Below are 12,375 nucleotides of genomic sequence, written 5' to 3'. Positions count from 1 at the left end.
GTCAATAATGACTGATTACTGTAATTCAGGCTGTCAGAGACATCGGCCTGCTGCTACCACCAATCGATACGCGCCAGGACACTTTCAGACACACACAAACACCCCAAAACAAGCATGCGTGACACAAGTGTGTCACCAAGTGCACATGCTCACAAACAAACGTGCGCAGTGGGTAAACGGACATGCACACACAGTCTCGCACGGAAACGCAGGACATGTGGACGCTAGCAGAGGTGTCTACATGTCTGCACACTCGCTCAAGATTGCTGGAGTAACACAAAAAACACAAACAGACATGAAGGTGGGGAAGAAGCAGTGGGCGCACAAAAACGCACATACACCTACACAAAGCTGTCGGGAGGGGGGGTGTTTGCTCACGAGCTACAGCCCCACACTGAGCCTAACAGCCTGTGTATCACTAGCAGAGCGAAATGGCTTCCTCGCCCTGTCCTTTCCCTCGTCTATCCACATGGTCCACCATCTTTCATCACCTGCACTATGTACAGGGCAGGTGACAAAGTAAAGGTGGGGGGGAAGTGATGCCACATGCCACCAGAACAGCTCCAAGCAGTTTTGACCCTGAATCACAGAGGCTCTGGAACTGTACTGCATGGATGAACACCAATCTTTCAAAGGATTTTCTCCCTCAGAATAATGTCTAACACCTCAGTGCCAAATCCCCCACATGTGTGCACCTTCCAGGTGAACTGGATGACTTGGACAAAGTCTGATAACTGAAGCTGCCTGATACCAAAAGGCTCTACTCTTGGGAAACATAGGAAACACAAGTTAGGCTGCAGTCTGAGAGCAAAGTGGCTCTACACCGATACTAAGGTATCTTTGGGGTCTTTGAGATATAATGGGGACATTCGGGCTTTGCATGTGAAGAGAAGGATTTCAAATTTAATACTGAATTAAACACTTCATGTTAGTCATCTCACTGCAGCATTCTGGTAGAAATAAAAAAATAAATAAATAAATAAGGAATTACAATCGTTCAGCCTAGAAGTTAAAAGCACCTGTTTTTCAGCATGAAGGTGATCACTCAGAAAAACTTTGTATTGACGATTCTCTTTCAAAGGGACAAGTGGAACCAAAGCATGTCTGCACAAAGTCCCTCACGACAAAACGGAGCCACCGGATCCTCTCACTGTAGGGAATAGATAAGATAAGATAAGATAAGATAACCTTTATTAGTCCCACACGTGGGAAATTTGTTTTGTCACAGCAGGAAGTGATTATGTTTTTCCTTTAATTGGTCATCAGGCAGTTTTGAACACAAAGAAAAGAGAGAACACAAAGATATGCACACAGACATGGGGGACAATTACTGTTTTGGTTTTTGTGTTTGTTTGTTTTTTAGTTTCACAGTCTTTCTTTAAAAAAATATTGGTTGAAAAATGTTAATTAATCTGCATGTTTTTATATTGATTCACTTGGATTTCTGTACCTCTTGTGTCCATGTAAGTGTAATCAAGAGTGTGTATGAATGTGGATACTTATCTGGCTGTGTGTCTCTGAGACCAGAGAGCAAAGCCTCTCATTTAGGAACAGCATTAGAGAGGAGAGTCATCGATAATTATCGACCACGGCTTCTTCCAAACCATCGCTTCGGATCAGGCAGACAGACTGCATGCACACCTGTCTGTCTGCCTTTCTCTCCTTGCACACACGGATTCACAGACACACACATATACACACCCTCCGAATGTGCATCCCAATCTTCTCTGCCTGGCCACGCACGGGTAAACACGCACACTTGATATATAGCACTTCAGAGGCAACTAAATGCAGCTCTATCAAACGAGCTCTCATATTCTGAAAGCTGCACAGCACTGGACATTGATCTGCTATTCTTAATCCTCCAACCCAACATTCTCTCTCACACTCACACGTGCAACGATTTCAAAAGCTCACACAGCAAAACGACATTCTCACAACTTCAATGTAAGTTTTTAAAACATCTCATCATTTGAGAGCATGTGGAATTGTGGATGACAGGGCAAGTCATAAAAAATTAAATAAATAAATAAATAAATAAATAAATATCAAGGTGATGCAAAACTGCTAAAAATAGTTTTAGACTGCATTTAGTGGACTTAAGAGTTTAATGTAACACTAAAAAAGCTACAACCACAGTACAAAAGAAAAAGAGATTGAAGGCCTTTTCTGCACGAGGCTGCAAAGGACGATATGCTGTCAGCTGTCAGCAAGCCTACCTGTTTCAGTGAAGGTTAGACACAGTGATATTTAAAGTGTTTTGCAAACTCTTTCAGGCCAATAATAATAAAATACTCCCCTGAATTCTTCTGAGCAATCATTTGGAAAAAAAGAAAGAAAGAAATTAGATATGTATTTGGTGTGACTCTCGTTCACCTTGATACTTAAAACTTTGCAAAGTGCAGGAATAGCTGAAGTCTTCAGACCTAAACAGAGAGCTGGTAATAGCATAAATCCACGTGCTGCAGACCTTTGAGTTTTGAATGAAGTTTTTTTTCCTGAAGTTTGTGGCAAAAGAGTCTTGTGAGGTTAAATATCTCTTAAAACGCAAACATAATACATAACAATATAAATAATATGCTAATATAACACAAGAAAAGAGAAAAACCAGAGAGAAAACTCATTTTCAGCATCCTACCTTTGCCTTTTTATCCTAAATTTTCATATGAGGGTTTTAAAGGATACAAGTTCTGGTAGAGAGGGATGAGGGATTTAAGGGCCCGGCTCGCGTTGATAGCTGTCGCTCTCACCATGGTGGGCAAAATCTTCATGTCCACAATGGCTCCATCAAACAGCGGACCAAAGAAAGGAACCTACAGAGAACAAAACTGGCATTAAATCCACGTTTATTCCTTTATATAGTTCAAATTAGATTTTTTTTTTTAAAGAAAACCCTGAAAAGTCTAGATTTTTATGAAACAGTGGGAGTTACTCAGTTCTACTGAACCGACCCTGACAAGTAATGATTGACGCCACAGATTTTTGTAATGATACAATATTTGATTCAGGCTTTGACTTTCCCATATAATTCAATGCTTTGCTTGTGGAATCCACCAAAGAAACTAATGCCGGACTTTTATTGAGTTTATTTGTGGACCAGGTCTCCAAGCCATGCGCTCTGTGGCCGAATACATGTGCTTTCAGGACAACAACAAAGGGAATATCTTATCTAACTTGTTTTTGGATTCATGATAATTCAATATTTTTCCCTGCAGAATGAATGAAAGAGAATACGATTATGTTATTAGTGCTGTGGTATCTATGTCACAGAGAAAAAAAAAGCAGCATTTTATTGTGTTAGGGCTTGTTTGAAATAGAGTTATGCCATCAGTGCTGTGGTATTAATGTCTGTGTGCTTTAGACTGATACATTAACCAGATCAGAAAGACTTGGGGCAAGACTCTCTCTAGGATTGTTAGTCAATCTGGATGCATATCTGTGGGGTCTGGTAGGAAACATAAAATCATGGACCAAATATTGTTCTCATTTTTTTTCTCCAACCAAATTTTCCCCAAATCCACACAAGTCTAAGTATAAAAAAAAAAATACAAAAATGGCTAACTAAGTAAGACTTTTAATAAGTGAACATTTCACTTATTTAACATTTCATTGTTGCTTTGCCACAAATACAGCTAAAAAAGGCTGCATTTAGAAAAGTGTTTCGATTTTTCCTTTAATTTGGCACTGCTGCCACTGATAATGGGAAAGATTACATTGATTGGCCAACAATTCCCACAAAAGGTGACACAGATAGCCATCAGTGATAAGCTCAGGGGGCAGTTAAATTACCATGCCAGGTTTTAATAATGAGCTTTAAAGGTCTGTGTGTAAGGAACAACTGCCTAGTCCTGCGTGTTTACCTCTGGTTTTTTGAGTATGTGGATGGAATACATGTGGTTCTTCATGGGGTAGATGATGATTAGCACATCTCCGAACTCAGTGGGGATGATCCCGCGGCGGTAGTCCCTGGAATGTTCTGACCAGACGATGTGGACTTCGTCGTTGCCAAGATGTCTGAGCTGGAGAGGCAAAAAAGAAAGAAAAGAAATTAATAGAATCAAAATGGAAGAAAAATATACATTATTACTCAAACACCAACATTGACCGAGAGGGATCTGCAAACGGAGCTGGATAGGCTGTATCCATCATAACCCCAAGGCTTTGAAGTCTGTGTGTATATGTGGTTTAGGTGGCCCTGGCCGTGATGGAGTGCGTGTGTGAAGATGGAGAGTGGACAACAAGACAAAGTGAAGCCCCGGAAAGATGGAGTAGGGGCTCGAAGACAGATGGGATTGTGTGTGATCCTCTGACTGTGTGTGAGATTCACACCCACGCCGACTACAGTCGGGGCTGGTGACAGCTCAGTCATTAACCTTGATGTCTGCCAAAACACACACCCCCACCTGCCACCTCTGGGAGGTGGCAGGTGGGGGTTGTCCTCCAGAAGGTGTGTACAGAGGTCTCTGTACACACCTTCTGATAGCTGCCAGTCTTGTCCTCGGCCATGAGACAAACACGCTGAAGACAGATCCTTTTAAATGTTTAACTGCAGTTACTTTTATGACTAATTAAATAGTGCACCGGGATGCAAAGTTTAATGATGTAATTTGGTTTGTAGACATCACATACTGTATTTTACACATGGTGGGATTTATGTTACACTACCCGTTACATACATTAGTGCCTATAACTTATCAGCTAGTCCAGTTCAAAGACTGGAACTAGTGAAGGTGAGGCCTTACAGTCAACTGTCAGCTTACTGCTGCCCATCAGAGAGATGAGTTACTACGGAGCCCCGCAGGGGACATGGGAGAAAAAAAAAATTAAGACGGACTTTTGCGAGATCTCGCAAAACTTTTGCGAGATCTCGCAAAACTTTTGCGAGATCTCGCAAAACTTTTAGCCGCATTCTTCGGACGCCGGCTCGAAGCCGACCGGGAGGTCGAGGCACGATTTGCCGGGAAAGCGATGTTCCTCCCGGCTGTAGTGGGTCTCGACCTCCCGTTAGCTTCGAGCTAACGGGAAGAATGCGGCTAAAACTTTTGCGAGATCCCGAGATAGTTTTGCGAGATCCCGAGATAGTTTTGCGAGATCCCGAGATAGTTTTGCGAGATCCCGAGATAGTTTTGCGAGATCCCGAGATAGTTTTGCGAGATCCCGAGATAGTTTTGCGAGATCCCGAGATAGTTTTGCGAGATCCCGAGATAGTTTTGCGAGATCCCGAGATAGTTTTGCGAGATCCCGAGATAGTTTTGCGAGATCCCGAGATAGTTTTGCGAGATCCCGAGATAGTTTTGCGAGATCCCGAGATAGTTTTGCGAGATCCCGAGATAGTTTTGCGAGATCCCGAGATAGTTTTGCGAGATCCCGAGATAGTTTTGCGAGATCCCGAGATAGTTTTGCGAGATCCCGAGATAGTTTTGCGAGATCCCGAGATAGTTTTGCGAGATCCCGAGATAGTTTTGCGAGATCCCGAGATAGTTTTGCGAGATCCCGAGATAGTTTTGCGAGATCCCGAGATAGTTTTGCGAGATCCCGAGATAGTTTTGCGAGATCCCGAGATAGTTTTGCGAGATCCCGAGATAGTTTTGCGAGATCCCGAGATAGTTTTGCGAGATCCCGAGATAGTTTTGCGAGATCCCGAGATAGTTTTGCGAGATCCCGAGATAGTTTTGCGAGATCCCGAGATAGTTTTGCGAGATCCCGAGATAGTTTTGCGAGATCCCGAGATAGTTTTGCGAGATCCCGAGATAGTTTTGCGAGATCCCGAGATAGTTTTGCGAGATCCCGAGATAGTTTTGCGAGATCCCGAGATAGTTTTGCGAGATCCCGAGATAGTTTTGCGAGATCCCGAGATAGTTTTGCGAGATCCCGAGATAGTTTTGCGAGATCCCGAGATAGTTTTGCGAGATCCCGAGATAGTTTTGCGAGATCCCGAGATAGTTTTGCGAGATCCCGAGATAGTTTTGCGAGATCCCGAGATAGTTTTGCGAGATCCCGAGATAGTTTTGCGAGATCCCGAGATAGTTTTGCGAGATCCCGAGATAGTTTTGCGAGATCCCGAGATAGTTTTGCGAGATCCCGAGATAGTTTTGCGAGATCCCGAGATAGTTTTGCGAGATCCCGAGATAGTTTTGCGAGATCCCGAGATAGTTTTGCGAGATCCCGAGATAGTTTTGCGAGATCCCGAGATAGTTTTGCGAGATCCCGAGATAGTTTTGCGAGATCCCGAGATAGTTTTGCGAGATCCCGAGATAGTTTTGCGAGATCCCGAGATAGTTTTGCGAGATCCCGAGATAGTTTTGCGAGATCCCGAGATAGTTTTGCGAGATCCCGAGATAGTTTTGCGAGATCCCGAGATAGTTTTGCGAGATCCCGAGATAGTTTTGCGAGATCCCGAGATAGTTTTGCGAGATCCCGAGATAGTTTTGCGAGATCCCGAGATAGTTTTGCGAGATCCCGAGATAGTTTTGCGAGATCCCGAGATAGTTTTGCGAGATCCCGAGATAGTTTTGCGAGATCCCGAGATAGTTTTGCGAGATCCCGAGATAGTTTTGCGAGATCCCGAGATAGTTTTGCGAGATCCCGAGATAGTTTTGCGAGATCCCGAGATAGTTTTGCGAGATCCCGAGATAGTTTTGCGAGATCCCGAGATAGTTTTGCGAGATCCCGAGATAGTTTTGCGAGATCCCGCAAAAGTCCGTCTTAATTTTTTTTTCTCCCATGTCCCCTGCGGGGCTCCGTAGTTACAACAGTACAGTTGTTTCGATGGGGATATTAGTTATTAACTGGGTTATTTTAGTCTTTGTGAACTGACTCACTTGTTTAGCCAGCATCAAGTGGCCACTGGAGGAATTGCAGGTTTTTGCACTTTTGCATTGACCCTGGAGTTCATCGCTTGATCCTCAGCTCGTATACAAGCTTGGGGTCAACTAAATTTTTTTTTTTTTTAAATGTAAGCATTATTTAACACATTTGGACGTGATTTCGCCAACATGCAGCACTGACTTGAATTTACCTGAATACAGTGAGTTATAGGCTTAATTAACCTGACAGAACTTGATGGGAAAAGCATAAAGTTGATATATCTGTGAAGTTTTGCCTTGAATAAATCTAAACCCCCTCCTGTGTCTGCAGGATACTCACAGTCATCAGTAATACTGGGAACTGATGCTCTTTCCATTACTGCACTTTAAGAAAGAGTTATGAGCCTCAAGTCGTATTTTTTGGGTGTCAGAACAATTAGGTGGCACAGTTTAAGGCAGTCTGGAGTCTTGGTGTCTGATATGCCTCTCTGAGCTGTACTTTTATCTTAAAAATGTTTCAGTGACGAAGCTCAGAGTGATGTCATCTCTGATGCCACGATCACCTGGTGTAATGCAGCTTTAATCATTTAATCGTGTTTTGCACAGATGAGACAGACCACGACGTAGACCTGGAAAAATGTCCTGCGATGGACAACACTGTTTGTATTTTCAGTGGGTGGCAATGATAAATCTCAGTTTAACCTGTTTGTGGACACGTTTGTCAAACTGTGTCTGTAAGCCTGTGTACACTCGCTTTGTCCAGCATTAACACAAATGTATGGCTGTGCGGTTATTTGGGCAGATGGATGTGAATGAAACCTGCCGTGGATGTGTGTTTGTGTCACGTTAAACGGGTTCACAGTGGCGTGTGTGCGTGTCCGTATGTGACTATGCGTGTTTGATGGGGCCATCAGCTGATCAGGGAGACTGATGGTGTCGGACCAGGCGGTGATAATCCAATCAGGAGCCTGAAGCGACGTGATAGGCCGAGAAGCAGGAAGTATGATCTGATTATGGGGACATTATGGCCATGTGCAGAGCGCCCAGTGCCTGGGGGATGACAGGTGTGTACACAGACACACACACACACAACCGCACACACGCACAATAAACCTGGCTGCCTAGAGGCTGATACAACCCCACGCGCCACACTGCACAAATACAGGCGTGATTGCTCCGAGGAATTATTGAATGCATTGGTGTGGGGTAGAAGCACTGACATCAGAGTGGTGTGAGTGTGTACCTATGCTCATCAAAGAGGTATGGGTGGACGAAAAGAAGGACTAAGGAGTTCTTGTCCCCTCACTACATAAAAGAAGTGAAATTAGAACAATAAGCATGCTCATTATTACTAATTACTCTTTTCCACAGCACATAAAACACAGTCAGATGTAGTCTGGGAGATGTTTCCATCCATCTATCAAGCAATTTTGACAATTTTTGAAATGTCACAGTGGTTTTTTGTGTTGCCCAAAACAGCAAATAAAGTGCTGCTAATGACACATATTTCATACTTAATTGCGACTGGTTATAAATTTACTACTGCTACAGTGGGGAGCACTATTAACACTCTATAAGAAACAAAAAAACAAAAAACACCGAAGAGGAACTAGCACCCTTCACAGAGAGCCTGTATACATCCATCTGCATGTCTAGATAAACTGTGTCGAGTGTGTTACCTTCTTGGTGAGGTTAAGGTCCTGGTCGTGGGGCATGCGAGTGGAGACGTGGTAGATGACCTCAGTAGTGGAAGTGGCGTAGTAAGGAGTGGTCTGGCCTGTGCTGCGATTTCTCTGAAGGCCTCCCATGAAACCACAGTGAGTGGGCAGGTCCACCTAAATGGCCCAAGCACACAAACAATATCAAGCGAGGTCCATTTAGCAAAATATAACCTCTGCGTTCAGTTAGCTTATTTCATATTATGTAAGGCTATAAATGCTGTGGATTGTGTTCACGCTATATTCTTGTCCCTAAACATCTAATCAAAGTGCTAACATATTATAAAGAAAACAAGTTTTTGTCAGTAGCAGTAAATGATCCTAAATAACCAGCTAATTTCCCAAATTTCAAACTTCCTTTCTCCAGATTTTAATTCTTGAACTCTGCTGGAATAGCACTGCATGGATTCTAGTTCAAAATATAACTATTTATCTTTTACTTCGGCTTAATGTTCCACCTCTGTCTGAAACGAGCCACTTTAGCTCCTTCCCCTTTAAGCCAGTGGTTCACGCCCTTCTAAGCCCCCACAATTTTTATCAACAATCACCAGTGAAAAACAATCCAAGCTCTGAGGCATAGCATATGAGTATCTGCAAACTGTTTTAACTTATTTTGCCTAATTAAAATGTGAATTTTCCTCCTGGCATCCTCCTGATTGGCTGCCATTCACAAACAGAAGGTTTGAACAAGGTGGGCCACAGCTGTGTGCCAAAGCTGATCATATTAAACCTTAGAGTACATGTATTCACTAAAGATGACTTAAGCAGAATTCACAGTATTTGGTTTCATAGGCTGAAATATTACTGTTATTGCATTAATTATGTGTTTTGCTTCATCACACACTGCTAAAAAGAATAAAACATACAGGTGACTGTTTAGGTTTTCATTACTTTGAAATGGTCCTGATAATGCTAAATCCATAATAATGATAAGTAATATATGTATAAATGTGTTCTCACCTCCCACCCCAGTCCAGAAACAAAGTCCTCATATGCCTGGCTGCCAGCTGTGTTAGTCAGTATGGAGTGTTTGTCCTCTTGGCCTTCAGCCACGTAAAATACTGCAATTTTATGGGTTTCACGGCTGGAAGAGAATGAAGAAAAAACAAAACAAAACAGATGAGAACCTATTAAAGCTGCAACACCAAACCGGTTCAAAGTATGATCCGACAAAAAGCTGAATGAACAGAAAAGATGGATTTTTTCCAGGCTCCTCACCACTGCCGTGAATCCAGGTTCTTCAGCTCTCTCAGTAATTTCTCATTCTTCCTCAGCAAGTGAAAACTACTCCTGTAAGACAGAAGTGCACAAGTCAGGAACCATTGATCATCATTAAGATTGAACTGCCTGATCACTGCCCGGCTGTCACTCCTGTCTCTACTAATTAGCTGGTTGCAGGTTTTTGTCACCCTCACACAATGGCAAAATAAGAAGTGCTGTTTAAAGTCCACAAGGGTTTAAAGCATGACAATGTTGTTTTTCCCCCTCATTTTGGACCATACTATCATACTATTGAAGGGGATTTAAAAATAATAATAATCAAACAATCAAGGTGAGACTGAAATGGAGACTTTTAGCTTTAATTCAAGGAGTTTAACAATATTACCTGTTGCACTGCATGATCTATTTAGGAATTATAGGTATCTTTAAACATAGTCCCTGATCACTTCTTGCCTCTGAATGGACCTTTTAGCCTTTAACTATGCAGTAAATGTCCTGCACTAGCCTCACATCTGTCACTTTTGACTTCCCCATGCAGTACCACAGTTCTTCTATTGACACCCTATAACATGCTTCTTCTAGATCCACAAACTCAGCGCTTGAGGAAAAAAAACCTCATTTTAATACAAGACTATAGAGAGGAGGAGTGGAGACTGAGGAAGACGCACACTGACAGATCACCCATAAATTACCACAACCCAGATTTTAAAGAAGGATTTTAACATTCAGTCCCTTGTGGCTAATCTGTTTGGGTCCTCTAAATCATTTTAACGTGGGCTGGGGGTTACCAGCTGTTGTTGACAGCTGTGGTTGTCCAGTAATTGCTACTACTAAACACAATCACATAATAATAATAATAATAATAATACATTTTATTTAAATAGCGCCTTTCAAAGCACCCAAGGACACTGTACAACAGATAAAAACTGGAAATATACACAATGGTAAAAATAGAAGATAAAAGTTAAAACATACAGAAATTTAAGAATAGGCAATTTTAAACAGATGAGTTTTGAGGGTGGACTTAAAAAGAGAGAATGAACTAATATTTCTGAGGTCCGGGGGTAGGGAATTCCAAAGTCGAGGGGCAGAGCAGCTAAAGGCCCTCCCTCCCATTGTGATCAGACGAGCAGAGGGAACAGAGAGAGAAAGAGAAGATGAAGATCTGAGGCAGCGGGATGGGAGCTTCATCTGTAATAAGTCAGAGAGGTACGGTGGAGAGAGAGAATGAATAGCCTTGAATGTATACAGAATTATTTTAAAATAGATGCGAAATTTGACCGGGAGCCAGTGAAGTTGCTTCAGGATTGGGGAGATGTGGTGGGTAGAAGAAGTCCTAGTAATAATACGGGCAGCAGAGTTCTGGACACGTTGGAGCTTGTTGATAGATTTTTGTGTGAGGCCAAATAATAATGAGTTGCAGTAGTCAATTCTAGAGATAACAAGATTATGGATGAGAATGGCAGTGGCGTGAGGTGTGAGGAAGGGGCGGAGGCGATTAATGTTACGGAGTTGGAAATATGCTGCACGTGTAATATTATTGATATGTGAGTTAAAGGATAATGTGCTATCGAGAATGACACCCAAGCTTTTCACAGAGGGAGAGATAGGGACCAGCGAGTTATTGATGGTGAGAGAGAAATTGTTAATTCTGGATAGCAGTCGTTTAGTGCCAACCAGAAGAAGTTCCGATTTATTGCTGTTGAGTTTAAGAAAGTTGGAGGAGAACCAAGAATTAAGTTCAGCTAGACAGAGGATGAGGGAGGGTGGAGGAAGAGTAGAGTCAGGTTTGGTAGAGAGATAGAGCTGGGTGTCATCGGCGTAGCAGTGGAACTGAATATTATATTTACGAAAAATATGTCCGAGTGGAAGAAGGTAGATGATGAAAAGAAGGGGCCCGAGGACAGATCCCTGGGGCACCCCAGTGGATAAAGGAGAAAGCTGAGAAGTGAAGGATTTTAATTGAATGAACTGAGTGCGGTCAGATAGGTATGATTTAAACCAGGCTAGTGGAGTGTGAGAGAGACCAATAGAAGCTAATCTGCTAAGGAGAATGGGATGAGAGATGGTGTCAAAAGCTGCACTCAGATCAAGAAGGATAAGGATGGAGAGGAGACCAGAATCAGCTGCTATAAGAAGGTCGTTTGTTATTTTTATAAGAGCAGTTTCAGTGCTATGTAGAGGACGAAAGCCAAACTGGAACTGTTCATAAAGGTTATTATCAGTTAGGTGAAGATGGACTTGTGAAGCAACTATTTTTTCAAGGATAGCATGTTGGTTTTCCTGTAGGTCTGTCTAAAATGGCTTCAGGGGGTATTTGCAGTCCAATTTTTACTATGTTTTGTTCTCAATATAAAACAAAATGTGTGTAAGAGGCAGGGGAGGTGCTGGGTTTCTGAAGCTGCTGCCTCAACTCTGGCCTTACAAATACAGATTACTGGGTTTTAATATAAATGAGCAAATGCAGCCACACATCACAGGGCCTGCAGTTTATGTCGACGCCACTTTCAGGGTCCAAACATAAAAGAAAAGGGACATTATTATTAATGAAAACAAAAGCCTTTCATGCAGACTAACTTGTCCTGAGGCCGTTCAAAGTGTCCCAGCGACCAGCCCCCAACCTCTGCACC

General features: G+C 42.5%; 1 protein-coding gene across 5 annotated transcripts in view; it reads right to left on the bottom strand.

Annotated features, from left to right (window-relative positions):
* Window positions 1-12,375, bottom strand: part of ralgapa1 (Ral GTPase activating protein catalytic subunit alpha 1) — an 88,959-nt gene that overhangs the window by 24,972 nt on the left and 51,612 nt on the right. For all 5 annotated transcript variants that reach the window (XM_086275902.1, XM_086275903.1, XM_086275904.1 and 2 more), the window contains 5 exons: window positions 9,743-9,814; window positions 9,485-9,608; window positions 8,486-8,641; window positions 3,861-4,019; window positions 2,686-2,813 (listed from right to left, as the gene is read on the bottom strand). In XM_086275902.1, the coding sequence (XP_086132028.1) occupies window positions 2,686-2,813; window positions 3,861-4,019; window positions 8,486-8,641; window positions 9,485-9,608; window positions 9,743-9,814 (639 nt within the window). The remainder of the gene's footprint in view (window positions 1-2,685; window positions 2,814-3,860; window positions 4,020-8,485; window positions 8,642-9,484; window positions 9,609-9,742; window positions 9,815-12,375) is intronic.

Source organism: Aulonocara sp. 'chitande type north' Nkhata Bay, linkage group LG19 (genome assembly GCF_057382095.1).
Source record: "Aulonocara sp. 'chitande type north' Nkhata Bay isolate Kocher_YH1m ecotype deep benthic linkage group LG19, A_spYH_male_GT1.1, whole genome shotgun sequence".
Taxonomy (NCBI): domain Eukaryota; kingdom Metazoa; phylum Chordata; class Actinopteri; order Cichliformes; family Cichlidae; genus Aulonocara; species Aulonocara sp. 'chitande type north' Nkhata Bay.
The sequence above is the reverse complement of the archived record's forward strand: the minus strand, read 5'-3'. Positions and strand labels throughout refer to the sequence as shown.